This window comes from Paralichthys olivaceus, chromosome 5 (genome assembly GCF_024713975.1).
Source record: "Paralichthys olivaceus isolate ysfri-2021 chromosome 5, ASM2471397v2, whole genome shotgun sequence".
In the NCBI taxonomy this organism is placed as follows: Eukaryota; Metazoa; Chordata; class Actinopteri; order Pleuronectiformes; family Paralichthyidae; genus Paralichthys; species Paralichthys olivaceus.
The window spans coordinates 17,034,630-17,055,618 of NC_091097.1; the positions used below are offsets into that span (position 1 = coordinate 17,034,630).

General features: G+C 40.6%; 2 protein-coding genes across 3 annotated transcripts; one reads left to right on the top strand and one right to left on the bottom strand.

Annotated features, from left to right (window-relative positions):
* Nucleotides 1–459: 459 nt before the first annotated feature.
* On the bottom strand, nt 460–9,126 carry LOC109639521 (phosphoribosyl pyrophosphate synthase-associated protein 1). Of its 2 annotated transcripts, XM_020103024.2 has the most exons (11): nt 8,684–9,102; nt 7,993–8,045; nt 7,815–7,881; nt 7,535–7,707; nt 7,303–7,418; nt 7,121–7,176; nt 6,625–6,770; nt 5,726–5,767; nt 3,859–3,929; nt 3,048–3,194; nt 460–2,943 (listed from the first exon to the last, which is right to left on the bottom strand). In XM_020103024.2, the coding sequence occupies exons 1-11, from the start codon at nt 8,764–8,766 to the stop codon at nt 2,785–2,787; spliced, it is 1,113 nt and encodes a 370-aa protein (XP_019958583.1). In that variant the 5' UTR covers nt 8,767–9,102; the 3' UTR covers nt 460–2,784. The 2 variants fall into 2 exon arrangements, with proteins under 2 accessions (XP_019958583.1, XP_019958584.1); XM_020103025.2 differs by lacking the exon at nt 5,726–5,767 and having other exon boundaries at nt 8,684–9,126.
* Nucleotides 9,127–11,805: 2,679 nt separating this feature from the next.
* LOC109639503 (cytoglobin-1-like) lies at nt 11,806–16,964 on the top strand. The gene is made up of 4 exons (XM_020103000.2): nt 11,806–11,956; nt 12,051–12,193; nt 15,701–15,932; nt 16,306–16,964. Exons 2-4 carry the CDS (start codon nt 12,051–12,053, stop codon nt 16,468–16,470), a joined length of 540 nt encoding a protein of 179 aa, XP_019958559.1. The 5' UTR covers nt 11,806–11,956; the 3' UTR covers nt 16,471–16,964.
* Nucleotides 16,965–20,989: the final 4,025 nt, after the last annotated feature.

Below are 20,989 nucleotides of genomic sequence, written 5' to 3' on the forward strand. Positions count from 1 at the left end.
GGCAGACTGTCCCTCAGGTGTGAACTTAACATTTTATTGAGATGTTATTGAGATTGAACAGATATTTTTTTTGGGGGGGGAGGGGGGTTATATTAACTTTAACAGATTTTCTTTATTTTAGCCGAACTTTATGAAAATAATTTAATGACGAGTATGTCTCTGCTCTTGGACTTGGTTAAAGCTCCTCAGTGTTGGAACGATGCCTGAGAAGTTTTTAGCAAGTACAGGATCTGTGACCTTCACTGCATCAAGGGTTCAACAGGTGGACGTCACTGAACATGACTGGTGATTGGCGTGGCTTAAAATATATGTATTTCAATATATGTCTTTTTTTTCCCTTTTATTCTGCACTGAAATTAAATATTGACCTTGAAAACTGAAACTTATAAAGTAAGATTTTTGCTATGATATGGAAACATCATGGTCTGCGTCTGATTATTCACCAAAGAACAGTAATAGTTTTGCTGTTTCAAGACAATGCACAAGAGGGAACAGTTTTATTTTTATAGACAATAACGAACGGTGTAGAGGCAGACAGGGGGGGGGAGAAGAGAACACACAGAGAGGACATCATGACATTTACAGTATGAGCATAACTTCAACACAACACCAGTGTGTGCATCAAGCATCAAACTGTTGGTACATGAGGAAGATTCCAACAAAACTCAACACATGGTGAAAAGCAAACGTTGTACAGGACAGCTGCATGGAAGCCAATCTCAAACTTTGGATGCAAATACAAATATGTGTGCATTAGCTTGTAAAGCATATTTCCCTGAGCAAAAGGGTCAATCAGCATAGACACACTGAAGTCACTAAGTTCCCCTTAAGCTTCTCTCTGACATTTACTCAGAGGGCACAGGAAGGTGCACGTGTTCAGTTCTTATAGGGAGACACGACAGTCATTTAGAAACCTACATGTAAAACCTGATCAGACATGGTGTTAACATCCGTCCTAAGTTAGCTGATCACATGTGTGAAGACCTGATCACATCTGGGTGTTGTCTATTTGTCCCCTGACGTCCTCTGACGTCCTCTGACGTCCTCTGACCCACAACATGAATTTTAAATATTTTTACATTTCTCAGTGTCAACACAGGATTTGTTTGTCAACAGCAAAACTTAATGATTTATTATTTTTGGGGTAAATCTTTCTTACACACAATTCATTCATTCATTAATACCAGGTCTGAACAGGGCCCAGGACCATCCGGCTGTTCACATGTTTTTACCAACTTACTACAAACTGCTGCTGATAATGTTTCCCTCTTCCAGAAAGGCATTGGTTTCCATTCTCATTAATAGTGCATAAAAAAAACCTTAAGAGCAAGTCGGCCATCTAACTGGAATTTGCAATGCACAGTGATGCCTGAAAGCATGGATCAGTTCAGAGCCTATTTTTATTATAGTGCCAAGAGTCCATTCAGGAACTAAAAATTCTAAATGCGTACAGAGAACAAAATGAAAACGGCTCTTGCTCCGGGCAACTTCCAGAACTTAACTCTGTAGCCTGCTTGTAGTTTGCAGCTCTTAACCAAACACTACAACTCCAGACTTTCACTCACAGTTACCAGAAACTGTAACTGCTCCAAAACAAATCAAAGCAGGTTGGTGCAATTTGAACATTCTCCGCTCTGAAAACCAGCAGTGATGCAGAATCTCTGTCGTAAACTTAAAAAACATGGAGAAAACCAAACGGTCCTTTTGGCTTTGATAAGCAATATCTACCTTCAGTCGGTTATTTAGCACAGTATGCTGTTCTATGCATGTTCAGTCAATTTGTTGTACATTAAAGGTTTACTTCACCCAATCACCAATAACTCATTTTCTATTCTATTTATTGCCAGTAATATGTAACCATTCACTGTTAGGTCTGTTGTGACCACAATACAACAGAGGTACATTTCATTTGTGGTCATTAAATACTTTAAATACTTGTTTTTCCACAGTTCACAGCTGGTAGGTTTTGTTTTTGTCAAATGTCATCTTTAAATCTTAACATTAAAAACCCGGAGTCCCATTCACATCTCCTAAGGTAATAGTGAGAATCTCAAAGGAAGATTCCTTGAAATAGCTGCAAACAAAACCTAAACCATATTTTAAATTAGGTATTGCTAAATGGTGAGTTGTTATATCTCATTTGAACAGACCATCTAATAAAAGACAATGTAAACGGACGGCCCATTCGCTTCTGCAGATGAACTTTTGCCAAATGCTCCTTCAAAAAAAGCTGCATAATAAATATTCAGTAGTTAATGAGCAGGAGTTAGTCCAGTAGTCTGGAACTACAAGTCGCATTAAATGCATTTTATCACAGTGCTAAGCACCCCCGATCAGGGCTAGCAAGAGCATCAGGAAAATATCTGTTGCCTTGTCTCTTTTGCAGATGAACTCTCTTTGAATCATTAATATGAGGTACCGCAGTGTGTGACAAAATATATTTTTAAATTAAAAGCATCTGTTGTTTATGTTGGGAAAATCAATGACAGCAGCAAAACATTGTAAAGAACCAAGGCTTCGGAATCTGACTAAAATCATTCAAGCTCAAATCATCCTTAACCTAATGCATAAGATGCATTTCTGAAATCATTTAGGAAAGATAAATAACATTGAGTATTTTCTCACATTTCATTTTCTTCTACGTTATTAGGACACATGAGATCCTTTAGACAACAGAGAGCACATGGAACATGGCATTAGCATGTTTTTCTTAACAGGACTGAGAAGAAGTGCACCAGCGCTCAGTCACTGTCAGACCCACCTCACTCTTCACTGTCTGGGACTCTAGTCGTCCACAGTGATGTTACGGAACAAGTAAGCCATGGACTCTCCGTTGTGGATGCGGCGAATAGCTTCAGCCAGAATCATGCTGACATCCACGGTCTTGATTTTGGGACACTGTAGCTTCTGTACCTCATGGGGGACGGTGTTGGTGACCACCACCTGAGGACCGAGACAGGACAGACATGTTCAGACCTGCACTGACGTCTGGACAAGAAGGAATAAATGACACACTGTTTGAAAACAACTAATTGAGCTGTCCTCACCTCATCAATGGCTGACTCCTCTATGAGGCGTGGAGCATCAGCAGACAGTAAACCATGTGTGGCCATGATGAAAATTTTATAGGCTCCTCTTTCTTTCAGGATCTCTGCAGCTGCAACAAAGTCTCCGACATCATCTATTATATCATCCTGGAAAAAGACAGGAAGAATACAATCTGTAACCAATCAATTAACAATTAAACAATCATAACCCCCGGTTCCAACACACAAACACTTCCTCTTTAGTCATTGATTGATGTGCTTCCTCTTTACCTGGACATTGAATGATCACACACATACGTAGAAGCATCATTTTGATTGGATGCTGCACATGATTCTGCTTCCTCTCCTTGTTATGGGAGGTAAAGGGAAACCGGCATTTTGTTTGTGGTTAGTTTGTTCCTCACAGGATTAGTTGTACGTTTATGATCAAGGGCAGAACACACCAAAACCAAAATAATAATATTATATAACATTATAAAATATTCATTATATATCAGTTAATTACCTCTGTGGGGCAATGATTTCATTGCCATTTGTTTGTCTATTAGAAGGATTAGGGAAAAACTACTGAACCAATTGTCTTAGAAATTGGTGGAATGGTGTGGGACAAGGAAGTTCCTGCTGTATACATGGCAGGTAATAATAATAATAACTACTTTATCATTATAAACTTAAAAATATTTGTCTTAAAGTATATAAGTATTTATATACATACAAGAGTAATAATCAGTATTCATTAATCATGAAAGTTCAACAATGCAAACGATAGAGAGTGAATATGCAATTTTTCAGTAATTTTGCAGCATCTTACCACAATGATGGCAATTCTCCCTCCTACGTCTCCGACTACAGTGATGGGAGGTTTCTCCTTGGCCATCATCACTGAAAAGAAAAGCACAACTGGTTACCTGCAAGATCTCCTATGTGAACCACGTTTCCTCTCATCAAAAAGGAATCTCAGTAGATTGGGTAAAATGGGTTGAGAAAATGTTTTTGCAATTTAGGTAAATTTACACCCCAAAATCATAGGGTTAATGATTGATGTCAAAAAAATTGATTGAAGTAAAAAATAATCCTGTATTTAATTTAAAATAGAAATCAAAAGCCAGCGTATTTCCCCCCATTCTACCCCACCTACCCCAGGGAGATTAGACTGAAATGCTTAACTTAGTACAGAACATGCCATGCAAACAAAATCCAATGACAGGGTTTTCTGCCCAGGATACCCAATCAGAAGTCAATGAACACACAACCTCAGGCCTGTCCTGGGGCAGGAACATGGCAGCAGTCTGCATATGAACCAGTGAGCACGCTCTTTTCTCACACAGGACAACAGAGGCTGACAAGCACTCACGAGGGTCTCTTCATATACACTCGCCAACGTTCTGGGGTCAGTCCTAAGTCGAACGTCGCTGCTGCCAGTGGCTACTTTTACATGCACCCAATAATCAGATCTCCCATCACAGGAGATGCAACACTTGCATTTTTATTTAACCACACCATGTGACACTTACTGAAAAAAAATCCTCTACAGCCCAGGTTGTTGAGGCATCAAAATTTAAGTTTTTATAATAGGACCCAGTCCACAGCTGCAGTTTGAGTATTGGTGTGCATGTAAATGTGATCATTCAAAGGGAACAGGGAAATGAACAACTGGTAAACAATCAGGCAGCGAAGCCGATTGTGAAGGAGGAGTTATACAGAAGCAGAGAGAGGAGGAGCATGCCTTGCAGAACACTTTGCTGAATACCGTGAGTCCCACAGCATCAGAAAACCTGGCAGTGTCACACTCAGACTTCTAGAACAGCAAAAGCCATGTTGTTAGCGGGACACGTTTCTCACAATTATGTTTTCTTACTGAAACAAGCTACCTGAGAAATGTTTGGTCAGATGTCTTTACAATTAATTCAGGATGTCTTTAATTTGTTTAAGAGAACCTATTGATCAACAATCCTGTGATGAAATTTAATATAATAATGGATTACTTGGGAAATTTTAGAAATGACAACCAGAGAAATAAAAGTGTAATACGGCACAAAATATTACTGCTGATAGAATAAGTTCTGTTTTACCACTGAGGTAGCAAACCACACATTTACCCGTCCGTTCATAACATTTCTGCTTCCCTTCATTAGATGTTGGGTTTCAAACGCATGCGTCATTGTTACCATCACATGCAGTTATGACCAAATGTTAATCAGGTTATTGAGAGCAGGTTTAATATGGATGCATCATGTGTTGATTGGCAAGATGAGTCCAGATAAAGAGGTGAACATGACACAAACAAAAAATAAAAATATCTGGCATGGTTTTGGTTTGATTTATGAATTTCAAATTAAAATCAGAATAAGAAAAAAAAAAAGAGGGTTTGGGCCATCTTGTAGAACTAGCTGTCTGGAATCTTAGGGAGGTGCAGTAAAACATGAGTGTTGCTCATTTCAAATCAAACATGCCATGCAATAGCACATAGTATGAAGCACACTGCGGCTGATTGGCCTGGAAAACTTTCTTCTGGGCACTGACGATTCTTCGCAGTTTTCATAAACTCATCCTCTTGAATCCAGACTGTATTTTCACAAGATGCAACACAAACCCTTGATCTACACATGCATGAACTGAGGAGCCATTAGAGGAGGAATCATTTCGTAGTCAGATGTAAGTTAAGTTTATGGCCGTACTTGGGAGCTCTATGCCAGGGAACGGGGCTTGTTGTTTGCCTGCTATTACCAACAAATAAACACCACGTTAACACAAATGCACAAGTATTTGACATGACAAACACATGATGCCAAGACTTGGAAAATCCTCTCGTCAAGTTTTACAGAATTCAACAGATCGGACTTATTGGGGTAACATTCATAAGTTTCCCAGGGTTGAAGCAATTTGTGTGTTCTTGTTCCAAATGAGGATTTTTTAAGTCGAGGGTAAGAATAAAACACAAGTAAGAATAGAAATACTTTTTACCAAATAATAAAGTGAACACTGGATGCAAATATTGTGGAGTCATTTGCCAATGACACAGTTGTTTGATATTTTCTCAGACTGAACCATTCACTGTACATGGTCTTTCCACAAATGAATACTGCAAATATGTGGAAACTATATGACTGACGTTAGTATATTTAAAAAAAAAAAAAAAACATTTTAAATTTTAATGTATTTTAAATCAATGTATATGTATTGAGAAACAGGCAGGGAATGAGTCTATTATTATTCAGAATGTCACTATTTGTAAGTTATGAGTTGCAGCTTGCTGAAGATGCAGCGTGAGTAGAGGTAGTTTATCTGTGGAATTAAAACATGCAGTAACACAAAAAACAATTTCTTGGAGTATGAGTTGATGGTATGAGAGAGAAACAGCAGAATCAGCTCTAAACAGGAGCGCACAAGTAAAAGCTGTATTAGGTTGTTTGCAGGATTTACAGTGTGAACGCACTGAAGTATTAAGGTAATAAACTTGAAAGCATTGAGAAATTAAACTAGCAAAATAAAAATAATCTATCAAGCACTGGACCTACAAATCTGCAAAGAAGACGTGAAACACCAAAGGGCGCTCTACAAAGATGGGAATTCTTACAAGGTAGCTCCAGTCCTGTGTGTCCGGTGGTGTTGCGTACACATGGTGGTGAGTGGCGACCGTCGGCCATGTCAGACTCTGAACACTGCGCCTCGCCGTGAATCACAGCCAGACCCAAACGCAGGCGCTCTGCGTAGGACTGAGCCCTGGAAGAGGTAACGCAGAGAATGCAAATTGACATCTTCATCAGCATCTACACTTTCTTTCTATTCTGAGTTAGTTTAATTCTTTTTGTTGTTGGAAACATCATCAACACTCGCTCGCTGTGAATTTTCCTGCTGTATATTTTACAAGGGGACTTGCAGGAACAGTTCTAGAAAAGGCCCAGTGCAACTAACTCAGACATTTGCATTCTCACGTATAGTTTGGAGTTAAGCGCATGTTTGAAAGCAGCTTATATAGGATTGAACAGTGCTGTCATAATGTTGACTTTGCATTTAATGTAATTATCTGATAACAGAAGATGGAGTCTTTGTTGGTTTTTTCCTCCACTTACCTTTTTGCTGCTGCTGGGGACTTTGCTACAATGATGGCATTTCGATAATCAGGAATCTGACAGGAAGAAGGAAAACAGGTATTAATATTTCTACCAGATTGATTAATTGATTACGTGTGTAGGTGAGGCTGCCAACACAAATACTCAAACACATGCAATAAATACTCAAATAGGATCATCACCTCCTCTTGGATGTACTGTATCAAAAAAGGCGAGGCACGCAGGTTGTCCACTGGAAAGCTGAAGAAGCCTTGGATCTCCTTCTGATGCAGGTCCATGGTAATGATGTGTGTTAATCCTTTGGGGTAGAAGACAGGTGAGTCACTTTTCTTACTATAAACACGGGTGTTTAACTGTCAACTGGAAGAAGAGTTTTCATCTGTGGACATGCATTGTGCTTTTCGCTGCATGTACCTGCTTTGGCCAACATTGACGCTAACAGCTTGCACACAATCGAGCCCCTCTTTCTCATCTTGCACTGCTTGCTGTAGGGGAAGTAAGGAATAACTCCGATGATGTTCTTTGCACAGGACGTCTTCAGGGCGTAAGCCATGACCAGCAGCTCCATGATGGCTGTGTTGACATCTCTGGATGTAGCAACAAAACAAAGAGAGAACAGTACATCATGTGAACTTAGTTTGGGATAATGGATGGTATGAGCTTTTCAAATTCCATTTGCAGTGTCTTTGTCTACCTTGGTATTGTCTGGATGATGAAGATAGTTTGTCCCCGAACAGATTCTTTTACATCCACTCTCGTCTCTGCGCAGAACAAAAAAAAAACACAAGACACGTTCAGATCATTTAGAATAAAAGTGAAGTGAAGACAATTACAAGGACCATGAATACATTTTTCTATCATGCAATAATCACCTCTGTTAGACTCCTGGAAGACAACAGACTTCCCCAGCTCCACTCCCAGCCTCCTGAGAAACAAGAGCACAGCATTACAGCTTTCATTGAAGCCGCTGAAATCCCTTTGTGAAGCTATTGAAGTCTACTAATCATCAGTGGTGATGGGACTTCAAAAACAACTGAACTACAACCAGGTTCATCACTTTTTTGGGTCCCATGGAAACATTTCTCGTCAAATTGATAAAGATGTTTTCTAATTTGCTCTCTCGGCCACCGTGGTCATGTCTTTACCGAGCAGATATGAACTCTTGTGTGCACAACTTATTTATCTAGTTGATATTAATATTCAAGAGTAATCTTTTGGGACTCCAGGGGCTCTGTAGAAACGAGTGTGAGATGGTAAATATTTCTGATCATTTCCCTGTGACATTACAACTTTAATTAGATGAAAACGAGTTTGACATGATGAGGACCGTCCTGCTGCAGGATGTCTCACCTGCAGGATGTCTCACACAGACCAACATGTCCCTCACTGACAAAGCAAACACACTCACACAATAACTCAGCATTACACTATCAGCTGCTGTGATCTGACATTTAAGAGCAGCTGGTCGGGCTGTTGACCTCCACAGCTGGGTGTCACCGTGTTGTTTACATGAAGCAGTGATGGTGGTGGTGGTGGTGAACACAACATGGAGGAGACTCTTACTCTGTGATCTTCTTGGCCAGTTCTGTGCAGGCTGCGGACGAGTTAGCCGAGAAGACTCGATACCCGCTTTTGGCGACGTTCATCGTGTCTGTGCCGGTGTGTCTGTGCCGGTGTGTCTGTGCCGGTGTGTCGGTCCCCGCAGCAGCGGCGGCTCCGCGAACCGATGCCGATTTTCCGCGTGCGACGTTAGCTAAGCAGCTAGCCACCTCCGGCTAAACCAGCGTGTGTCGCGGAGCTAATGATGAGAAACGAGCTGAAGCTGCGACACTACCCGAGCCGCGACCACCCGACGGCCGCTGTTTTCTGCGGCTGTGCGGGACTTGCTCGGTTGTTTTCGGTCAGACGGCAGATACCTGTCGCTCAGGTAGCTCCTCGGCTAACAGCAGGCTACTCTCGCAGCTACGGAAACACGCGTGGGTCCAGAAGGACGGCTGCGCTTTTGCGAGACGCGACTGTTATGATTGACCCAAAAGAGATTCCGTAGATTCTCAGTACCTGAAACTTACCTGGATCATTTTAAAACTTTAGACAAAATCACTCAGACTCGATGTCCGTAGCTTCTTTATACCTTCAATTTAGCTCAATATCTTTTTTTTTTAAAGTCACCGTGTGTTGATTACACAGGCGATTCGTAAAGCACGGTCTCTGTCTCTCAGGTATCTTTCGGCACCAAGGTTATTATAGTCTTGTTTTCATTAGTTTTTAATTTTATTTAGTTTTTCAGTTTGCTTTTTTATTTCAGTTTAGTTTTAGTTAGTTCAACTAATGATTTTGTAGTTTCAGTTTAGTTTTTATTTAGTCTTAGTCTTTGTTTTTCCAGGTATTAAGAGAAAGCCTTGACTTGTAGAAGCTGAAAAAGGATGAAACAATGTGTGACACCAAATATGGTTTATCAAGTCCTTTAATTTCATTCTTTATCCATCACCTGCAGGACAGGCAGTAATCGAGGGAGAAAACGAAACAACGAAGCTGAATTTATCTGCAATTCAGTTCAGTTTTAGTTAGTTTCGCATTGTTCATTTTAATTTCCCTATGGGGATTAATAAAGTACTTCTGATTCTGATTCATTGAAGTTTTTCTTTAGTTTTCGTTTTTTTTTTGTAATTGTGGTTTTTATTTTTATTTCAGTTAACTTAATTATTTTTTCATTGTCAGTTTTAGTTTTAGTCTTAGTTTTCGTTAACTATAATAACCCTGGTCTGCACACACATTGACTCATTCTGTTTAGAATTATAAATGAGTTAATGATGGAAAAGGAGCTAATAACCTTGACGTCAGCAGCAGTAACTGTGTGACAGTGGAGAAGTGTTGCTGCACTGAAATATTCAGGGGTTAATGTTACAGGTATCACTTACAGACACACACGTCCACAAATAAATCAGGCGCATACCTTCACATTACAGTATAGTGTAACCTTATTTGACATTCAGTCGACTCATTCCGCTCAGTGGAAAGTTTCCAAAAGTTCATGTGTGTATTTACTCAACTGTGTTACCTTGGTGAACGAGACACAAGTTAAGGGTTGGAGGCTTTTTTTAGCTTTTTAGTCAAACACGAAAATATTTGTTAAGAGATGAACACACACACACACACACACACACACACACTCAAACTCACACACTGTGTCTTGGTCGGTCAGAGCCAAATTTCACCTCCTGCACTCGGAGAGAGTGAAAGATGGAGAGAGATTAGAAATGTCAAACTCTTACTGATATTACCACCAGAGGCCATTAAGTGGATGGAGCACAATGTTTCCGAAAAGAAAAATAAATCATGCCTTTGCTTGATAAATATTTAGATGAAAAGATATAGTTATTTTTTTATCTTAGTTGCCTGGATGATCAGTGACATGAGCATTACAGGTTCGTGGAGTAATAATAATGATAAAATCAAGTGGATAATCCGATTAAATCCCACTAAACATCTCTTTGTGCACATGACGTCAGAGCAATAGTACTGTAACTGTCCACTAGATGTCATTAGTCATTAGCCCTACTGTCTCTACTGAGTGGAGTTATGTCTTTGGGAGGAATGAGATCATGCGATCTGTTTTTCTTCTGAGGGTTAAAGGTGCAACATTTTTCATTGAATCTGTCAGTTTGCTTGGATGGGTGTGGACGGCATAAATAAACATTAATGGAGCATTTTAAAATGGGTCTGGTCTCTTCTGTAGAAAACCTGTGGGATCAGAGTGTGTATTGATCTACAATCATTGACCAAGTCTGCTTGATCGTCTGATTCACAGCAACCAGCAGCAGGTTTGATAATTTACAAACCTGGAGCAGAAGACTAATACACGAACTCTGATCTGTTTGTTTTATTGGGAGAGACTGAGATGAACTTGGAAAATGTTCACCTTTAATTATGGTCTACAATGTTTGTGATTAGATGGTATAATCACTGGCTTTATAACTCCAAACACTAACACTTGAAATGGTTATTTAGTTGAGATGTTAGAAACACAATCCCAGAAGTGGTGTCCATCTTAAGCACATTTTCACTAACTTGATTGCCAGTGTTATACTCTCAAGGACGCTGTCAATGTTTAACACGGTCGCCTGCATCGTTGACACCTGCTGCACATTGTACTTCCACAGTCAGGCAGTAAACTTCACCTCAACCGCAGCTCTTGTTTCCTGTGTGTGTGTGTGTGTCCTCACCTTTGACATTCCGCTCACACTTTCCTGAGTTATAGTTTTCAGTTGTAAACACAAAGCAGAACAGTTCCTTGGAGTACACCCATATGATCTGTGTGCAACACACCTAAAGAAATAACACCCGCCCTATTTTTTTGATAGACGTCACGCTGCTTAGATTTTAGTCATAAACATTTACATCAGCAGGGCTTTGACAGAAATGCAATATCATCACTGGTTAATCTCCCACATAGGTGTGGGAAAGGTCAGAGTGCGTTCCTTTATTTTATTTCAACATCATAATCTTACACTACATCCATGCATGTGCTCCACATCTCCAGTGAGGGATTGGTTTTCTATCTCATCACGCTTTCATCAAACACCACTTACACTAAGGTGAGGTGGGAAGAGGGAGAAAGAAAGAGAGAGAGAGTGTGTAAAAGAGAGAGTACAGAGGCTCCTCCTCGTCCGCTGCGTGTGTTTCTTGTGTGTTTTTTCCACTGTTCTTCACTCACTCTCTCGCTCAGCAGACATCCAGTGGTGGAGGGCAAAGATTCTCACTGACAAAAGGGGGGAATTGGTCTTCTTTCTCTCTCTCATCAGGAAGGAGAGTCAAAATTTATTATTAAAAAAAAAGGTAGAAATATAGTATTTATTTTGAGGGGGAGGGGTACTCTCTCTTCAGCCCTGCCTTCTGCACATGCTCAGCTCTGCAACAACTGTGTTCCCAGATGGAGAGGATGCAGGGGGATGGAGAGGTGGATCACCTGGAGCAACCAAGCCCACTGACGGACAAGGAGCGGGTGATGGTCCAGGACTCCTGGACTCAAGTCTACCAGAACTGTGATGACGCTGGCGTTGCAATACTAGTCAGGTAGGTTAGTTTTACTCTCCTGGTCTATGTTTGAAATGTTTGAACACAGGTGATCCACATAGTACATATTCTTAATATTCTAGGAGAAAAATAATAATTGAGAGGTGGCAAATGCAACATATTGATATTCATGGTCACCATTTATCGCAGTTGCGTGTTTACTTAAATGCAGCCTGTTCATATCTTTACTTAAAGGCGGTCACATGTCACACAAAGTGTCATATATCTACTTCTGATTGTAAGGACTTTTCTCTTTTCTGCTGAAAAGGTCAAATTTGCATTTTGCATCACTTCTCCTCATTAACATTGTTTCACATGCTGCAGCCTGGAGGCCTTCGGCTGCTTCCCTGTCACTCACAACCTACTTTTGCCTGTTAACCTGCAGACACAGCACTGAATCAACTCCCATCAGAGTTTATAGGCCGACTATGACATCAGCCTTGTCTGTCAGTGCTCAACTTTAATGATCTCTCATTTCCAACATGTCATATTACCTTTCCGCTTTCTTTTCTTAAATCCTACATCCGAATCCGTCTTTCAGTTATCTTTGGCACATAAAGGCCTTGTTTTGAATACCTGTAAAAAAGGAACCGGGCAACCTACAGTGTGTAATCTTCACTAAATCTCCTCCACTTGTCTATTGTATATTTTTATGATGAATACTCATGGGAGAATTCCTGCTGTTGCTACAGTCAAAGTTGTCAGGGATTCAATAAATGTGAAGGCTGTGACGATCCTCCATGTGAGACGAAATTCAATGCATGACAAAGCACGCCTTTATAATCCTCCATGATTGAAGGAGGGGAAAGTTGAGAGGGATGTTTTCAAAAATGCAGAAACACATAATACATGTGTACTATTACAAAAATCCTGAATATAAGGGTTTATGTTGCACTTCATCCTCTTCTTTTTCTTGACCAAACATTTTTTTAAACATCATGGTTTTAACTTGATTCCCCTTGACGTTCTATCTTCACATTCCTCCACAAAGACCCATGACCTTTAGGAATTTGAGGAATGAGGGCTGATCGATAAAGCATAATGGTAAATTCTCGTCTTGGCAGCCAGAGCAGCTCCTGTCACTCCGCTGAGCCTCAGCTTTCGCTTCAAATCTTCTGTCTTTAAGGGCAACTGATTAGATCAACAGCAGAAAATGATCTGTCTGTCTATGAAATTAAAAACTTGAGCAACTGGAGTTCCACGTTACTCTTGAAGAAAAGATAAGGAAGGCTTAAGAATCCAGTGACCATATAAAACACTAATGAGGCTATTTATATGCAACCACAGGTCGTGCAGTTTGACGAGAAAAAGATTAAACAGCTATGTTCCTCATTAGTTTCCGTTGAAACGATATTACTTTGCTCCAACACCTTGCAGAGGCCATCCACCCAGAGCTGGGAGGTGAAGACACAACTTTCCACCATCCCTCCTTTTAAATCTAGCAGCGAATCTCTTCTATCATATGCTTCACACCTAAAAGAAAAACATGTGCTTCCCTTTTTTTGCTAGTTGATGCAGAGACAGAGTGAAATGGATAAATAGCCAGCAATGAAATGCATTGGCCCCTTTCCCAGACCGTCAAGGGGGAGAGTTGTTAGGTTCCTCTTCGCTAATTCTCCACAATACCTCTGAGGGTCAAACTGGGTACAATCAGAGAAAACATCTTTCGACATACTAAGTGTTCTCAGAGTGAGCACAGTGTGAGGAAATATCAAAATCAAGACGTAGAAATTGAGCATGGACGAAGGAACATGAAAGCTGTCTTTGGGGTTATTATGATTGCAAGCTTAACCACAAAGCCAACGGAAAGGTGAGCTCATGTAGCCTGATGAAGCCTGGACAGTCTTTTTTTCCCTTTTCATTGTCCCTCTCTAATTAGCACTTTTCACCTCTTTGAAATTGTGAAAGACTGCTCAGCCCAAAGGTGCACGAGGTGGGACGAAGTAAATTAAAGGAGGAAAATCTGAAACCGGATTTCAGACAGCTCATGTTCAAACGTTTATTGCAACAGTAGAACAGGTTTGTGTTTTGCATCTAAGCTCTGTCACGATGGGAATAACAAGCAAATACTTGTAACTCCCCGTCAGAGCCCACAGGTGGCTGCTGGGGTGTTGGAGGGGCTGAAGCAACTGGTAGCGATACTGCAGCAGCAGTGCAAGCAAAGGGGTTGAGGGGAACTTTCTCTCTGCTGAAATAGGCCGCCTAATAAGGTGGGTGTGTATAATAGATGATTGTGGAGAATGAGGTATGTCACATGAATGGAGCAGCACAGCTCGAGTTGGCTGCCTGAACTAGCTCGCAGGGTTGGCTCCATTTATGCTCCGTGATGTGATTTATGTTGTGACTTGTAACCTCAGGTTTTCATTCATGAAAAATCAATAACGAAGCAAATAAATGGAGACGTTAATTAAGTCAACAACGAAAGCTTCTCTGAAACGAGTTAACATTGAGTTAACACGTCACCCTGGCTTTACATGGAGGAGTCAACGATTCTTTACTCTGTTACAAAGAGTGCTGAGTGTTAAAGGTTATTATTTTCTCATACATTTTCCCTTTCATCCACCTCTAACAGCAATGCTGTTTAAATGATTATATCAGAGCCACAGCTGTACAGAATTCCTCACATGCATCAGGAAACACATCTGTTATGGACAATTTATGCGATGTTGCAGGATTAAGAGTGTTTCTACAGACGTTAAATTTATTTGATTTCATTGAGCTCAACAGTCCCTTTAACAAACCACATTCAAATTCATTAGATCCAGTTTTGTATTTGGATCTGAATCATTAATATCAATCCCCTAAACATGTCACGGTTTTTTTTCATCAAGATCCATGAATTATTCTCAGAGAAATCAATATAAATTTAGAAAAACATCTGGCAATGTTAAAGAAAGTGAAAAATGTAATAGTTTTGTGTCACTGGCCCATTCTGCATCCATCCACCAAGTTTCGGGATAATCAGTCAGTTTTTTTCATCATCTTGCAATCAAAGAAATCAACTGACAAATAGACAGGGATGATCTTTGGCAGAGGTAACTACAGAAAAAAACTAGTGATGAAACATACTAATGAACGAATGAGCATGTCAGCAAAGTTGAAGATGTTGTTCTTGTCACTGGGTGATCACCAAAGCCAAAGTACCAACTAATAAATCATCTAATTGAATAACGAGCTGTCCAATTGAATAGCTACTTATTAATAATTACGCATCTATATAGTTCATGGTGGTTCTCAGCGGTTGGAGGTTTTTCCTTCACTTTCTAAATCCTTTTCAAAAAATACAGAATACAAACCACACAGTTCCCACATACAGTTTAAAGCAAACATTTAAATGGAAATGTCAGTGCTGGTGTTTACTTATGGTATCTCGCCAGCCCCCCCACCCCCAAACAAAGATTGCATTTGGAGCAGATGCAGGCTGAAGGGCGACGAGATTAGCGGGGGCTTCACAGCAGATGCTCAAACTCATATCTCTCACTTGACAGTAACTCTCCTCCTTAACAGGCTGTTTGTGAACTTCCCCTCATCCAAGCAATTCTTCAGCCAGTTCAGGCACATGGAGGAGCCAGAGGAGCTGGAGCGCAGCACCCAGCTCAGGAAGCACGCTCATAGGGTCATGACCGCCATCAACACGCTGGTGGAGAGCCTGGACAACTCAGACAAAATGACCTCTGTGCTGAAGCTGGTGGGCACGGCCCACGCAGTCAGACACAAGGTGGAGCCTGTGTACTTCAAGGTAAGTGGTGACTGTTTTCTCCTAGCTGTCCGTTTCTCGTCTTTGTTAGTTTGAACCAGACAATCCAGTTCAACCATAATATAATGTGAGTGAAACAAAACAGTGGGGGAAAAAAATCCGTCAGACAAGGAAATAGATCTTCTTACTTTGCATGCCATCATTTCATATTAAAGGAGTAAGGATTTTCTGATTAGCCACCAAAACACATCATGATCATGAGGCATTTAGGGAGTGAGACTATAAACAAATATTGGCAACGTAAGGGAGGATTTTTGACTTAATAACCTAAAAGTCTTGCTGAGAGGGGAAGGTTATTCTTCCATATACTTCAATAAAATATAATAGCCTAATAATAATGTCAAATTTGTTCTAGATCCTGAGTGGTGTGATACTGGAAGTACTGGGGGAAGCGTTCCCAGAGGTCATGACACCGGAGGTGGCCGCGGCGTGGACCAAACTCCTGGCCACAGTCTACTGCGGTATCAGGGCCGTCTATGAGGAAGTGGGCTGGAATAAGCTCTCGACTTCAACTGGGTGAAACATTAAGTCTGGTCTCACAGGGCCATGCACACAAAGAGACTCCTATTTTTTATTTTTTTATTCTTTAGTTTGGCCAGAGCCTCATTAAAGAGTGGGGGTGGGTTGATGTAATCTAGGATAATAATGGCTGATGGAACTTACGCTCTAATTTTGTATTCGTGTAAAGGACCAAACCATTTGACGGAGCAAAGAGGGAAGAAAATGCCAATGTAAACCCAACATTGGTCAAGAGGTCACATTTGACTTGGATGTGCCTTCTACTGAATGTGTAAACTGCCATGTACTGTAAATACATAATCTTTCTAAGTATCGTGATGTTTTACTGATGTTTCCTTGTCTGTATGCACTTGTGTCCCCCACTTAATCAGGCCGGAAAGATTTTTTTTTTTTTTTTAGCAGTTAATCATTACGACTTCTTTGTTTTTTTTCAATATGACTCACCTTTGTATCTGTGTTCAACACAATTTTAAAAATAAAACCACAAAGAAAACAGTGTGATGTCACAGCGTAACCTCAAAGCCATTTAAACTTGCATCTGCTTTAATCAGATTCCCCGTGCACATCGACTCACGAACGTGTCGACAAAATTAGACCTTTCCTTTCTCTCGCCTGGCCTGTTGCTCCCTTATTCTCTGTTTGAGTCAGCAGTGCTAAGTATAAGTGGCTCAGTCTCTATTTATAACCCCATTTATCCCACTATGCTCTCTCTTTTCATATTATATTGTCGGAGCTCTGTACTTGGCCTGCAGGGATGTCATTAGAGGGCCCCGTATATTTAGAAGTGGTCCCGTGATATCTACAACAACAATTCAGCAGTTCCCAAAGTAAGTCAGAGAGCAATAACAATGAATTAGTGCATCTCCGGATGCACAGTAATTTGATTGGTATGGTGCTAAACCCCTGACGTGAAGGTGCCAAAAATACCACTCAAGCCAATTTCACTGGGGCTTTTTACAAAATGCTCCCTTTTCTCAACATTTAAGGACGATCCAGGTCGACTCGACGTGCTGCATTGATGCTATGGTGCCGTTTCTATTTTTTCTAGAATTGAAACAAACAGCATGCTCTGTTTACCAGCGGAATCCAGCCCTCCCTCCTTTCCTTGATCCTGGCTAATCCTCCGAGCTAATCTCCTCAATCATAAGTGAGAGCCGAGAGGAAAGACGGGAACAGTCAGATTGTTGCACCACAATTCACCATCCAAGCCTTTTCAATGGGAGGAGAGGTCTCAGTGCTCTGAACCAGCGGCAGACCCAGGGCAGGAGATCCCTGCAGGGTGGGACCATGTGCACCACCATGATGGTGCTCACCACCATTGCGCTCATCCTGCGGCAGAGGTTCTCCAACAAAATCAGACCGTGAGTACCTAGTAGTTACTGGAGACATGTTTAAATGAGGATTGTATGAGAAACAATTCAACAGCTAAAGGTTATTTGTACATTAAAGACTAAACTACATGAAATGCTTCCAAACACAAGCAGCACACGAACACACAAACTGCATGTTTGCTTCGTGTGTGGGAGAGCGATGGAGGCAGGAGGAGACTGATCTGCATCATTGATTTAAAATCACTCCTGTGATTATTTTAGGATTTGCCTTGCGCACCAGTGTGGGGATTAAGTGTTTTGCTACTTGACAACAGAGTATGCCAGCTTTTTTTATTTATTGGAGAGATGAGAGACAGTGGGGGGAGCATCAGTGCTTGTGCTGCTAATTGACTCAAAGTGCAATCTTCTCAGCCTCCGCCCCCCCCAGCAGCCCTGCTCTGCCACTCACACAGCAATGTCAAACATTGGCACATGGCTCCAGCACCGCGGAGCATTGGCAACAGCTCGATCGCACAATTATGAGCCAATATACGTCAGAACCTTCTCCATCCTTCTTCAAGCTGCTTCCAGAGAGTTGTGTTTTGTTGACCATGACCAAAATAATAGTTATACTGTGATGATAAACATGTAGGATTTCATTATTGAGATTATTGTTTTCTCTCAACCGGCACAGCCAGAAAGACGCTATTGAAAAAGACATGCCATACATGAGGAGCAATGGAGCGGCAGAAACCAAAAAAACACAACAGTGAGCGTCACAGGGTAAGGACAAACAAATCAAGTCAATGAAATCAGACTGAGCTTAAGGGCGAGGCTCCAGAGAAATTCAGTTGTAGTCTTCAGGGCTGAGATACTCAAACCTCTGTAGAGCCTGTAGATCCAAAAATTGCGATTTTTGCATTTCTATTGGTGCATCTCCCTGGTTCCTGCCTTATGAACACCAGTGTCGTCCAAACTGCAGTTAGTAACAGGATTTCTGGGTAGCACTTCTACATGCTTCTGTGCTGGTTATGTTGTGGTTTACAGTTTCATAGTAGAATTAAATTGACTTAAGATGTGAATTCAAAATGAAATACTGAATAAAAGTATTCAAGACCAATACAGCAAAACAGCAACACAGTGGGTGAGAGGGAGACAGGAAAACATCCAGAGAGACATTGACAGTTGTGTGTGTGTGTGTGTGTGTGTGTGTGTGTGTGTGTGTGTGTGTGTGTGTGTGTGTGTGTGTGTGTGTGTGTGTGTATTGGGGGGGTTACAGAAGGGACTCCAGACAAGGGGAGAAAGTGGAGCAGTGGAGCATGTTACAGAGGCACAGATGCATAAATGAGCTAAGATGCCTGCCCCACATTTAGCTTTTAACTACTTCCCACTTCACTGTTAATACTAAATGATTTAGAGGCAGAACTACAATCCATCTTCTCTTTGGAGGGTTATTATAAATACATTACCTCACTACAACCACACCACTTAATGCATCTGTGAAACATCTTAGCATAAGGCACTGACACATTATATATGGAGATGCAGGTCACAGGTCACCGGTGTCTTATCCTTCACTTTTTACCTGAATACCTGAATCGCTTTTATGGTGTTGAGCATATTCAGCTGAGTGGACGTGATTTATTTATGATTAGTTGTTGTTTTTTTTTTGTTATCTGTTACATCAGTTGTGAACTTTGCTCTCATTTCTTTGGGCTTGCAGATGTGAACTATAGACCGGAGTGCGTCATCATCTCAAATCCAGTGGTGAACATCAGGTGAACTTGCATTTTTACCTTGAATTAAACCAGAACATAAATGTGTGTGTTTGTTCGAACCTTTGCAGCTAATCCTCATTTGTTTTGTGTTCTATTTTCCCAGTGGTCTCTGCTTTCAAGACTTCATGACAATGGGAGATTCGATATTTTGTGTTTGTCATTGTTTTTTTTCTCATTCACCTGATTCTGATTAATTTGAACAGCTCATGCCAAGACTCTCGCACCATGTGGAGTACAAAAAAAAACAAGGAGTGGGCTAGAACAACACTGAGGCCCTGCAGATTCTCTCGCTGGAGTAAATTCCAATGTGGAAGATGAAACCTGACCAATGCTGGGAGATCATCCTCCGCTTAAGACTTCAAAATTCAATATATGATCAGAGCTTAAAGCGATGAAACATGTTCTGGGCCTCCACATGAAAAAAAGCAACCATGACAATTTCTTTGATTTCATGTGTTTCTTGCTTTTGACAAATTTGATGAGTGAACGTATGAGGGCAGGATGAGGATTGACTGGATGAATGATCTCATAAGTGACTTGATATAAGGTCTGAAGCATGTGTTGTACTGTGCACGGCAACCGTGACTGATCCTGTGAATCCTGTGAAGGCGTGTGTTGTTCTAACAGCGGAAGCTCACAGACTAAATGAAACAATCAAATGCATTTGTGTGCCTCTCGATATTGTCCCTCAATCACACAATGAATTCCTTGATTAATCATTGAAATGATGCAAAATGACATCAGTGAAGTTTTCCTTTTTCACCACAGATGGCTGTGATTTGAAAATGGTGACTGTTGCTCTGCCTGCCTCCAAATTGCATTGAGCAATGTATGTATGCATGTAACAGAAAAAGTAGAACTCCTTCAAAGTAAAGATTCTGGATTCTGATCTTGTGGTTGATCTGATAATTTCCATTGATACATGTCATATACTGCTGTCTGTGATCTTGCATTACAAATATGTCAGGGAAAAACATACACATTTTTCTTCTTTTGTATTTAAAACCAGACCCTTTAATTTAGAATCGCACACACACTAAAAAATCTGATCTTTTTCATCAAAATCCATGCAAATGTCAAAACAAAAACACCCTGATCTAGATCCTCAACAAACCTTTATGGGTTGTTCCTTGACCCATTGCATCCTTCCAGCAAGTTTTGTGATAATTTGTTTTCATAGTTTTTGACTAATCTTGTTTAGAAACAAAGAAACCAACAGAAAGGGGTGAAAACTAAATTACAGCGAAATGAAAGACACCAGCTGTCTTCAAAAAGGGAACAAAAAACTTGGCATTAGTTAAGGAATCACTCAATCCAATTGAAATGAGAGACACACAAACAGGTTTATGTCATTGTATAACTTTGAATCATGCTCTTGCATGAATATTTACATTTCACTGATCAGAATAGTTTGGAGACAATTATTTTGTAC

Bases quoted from the DNA above. Each gene is read 5' to 3' on its own strand.
- LOC109639521 (XM_020103024.2), bottom strand. From the start codon at position 8,766: ATGAACGTCGCCAAAAGCGGGTATCGAGTCTTCTCGGCTAACTCGTCC. The intron at 7,708-7,814 runs GTAGACAAAGAC...TGCTACATCCAG, and splicing joins ATCATCCAGACAATACCAAG to AGATGTCAACACAGCCATCA. The intron at 7,177-7,302 runs GTGATGATCCTA...TCTTCCTGTCAG, and splicing joins TACAGTACATCCAAGAGGAG to ATTCCTGATTATCGAAATGC.
- LOC109639503 (XM_020103000.2), top strand. From the start codon at position 12,051: ATGGAGAGGATGCAGGGGGATGGAGAGGTGGATCACCTGGAGCAACCA. The intron at 12,194-15,700 runs GTAGGTTAGTTT...CCTCCTTAACAG, and splicing joins GGCGTTGCAATACTAGTCAG to GCTGTTTGTGAACTTCCCCT. The intron at 15,933-16,305 runs GTAAGTGGTGAC...AATTTGTTCTAG, and splicing joins TGGAGCCTGTGTACTTCAAG to ATCCTGAGTGGTGTGATACT.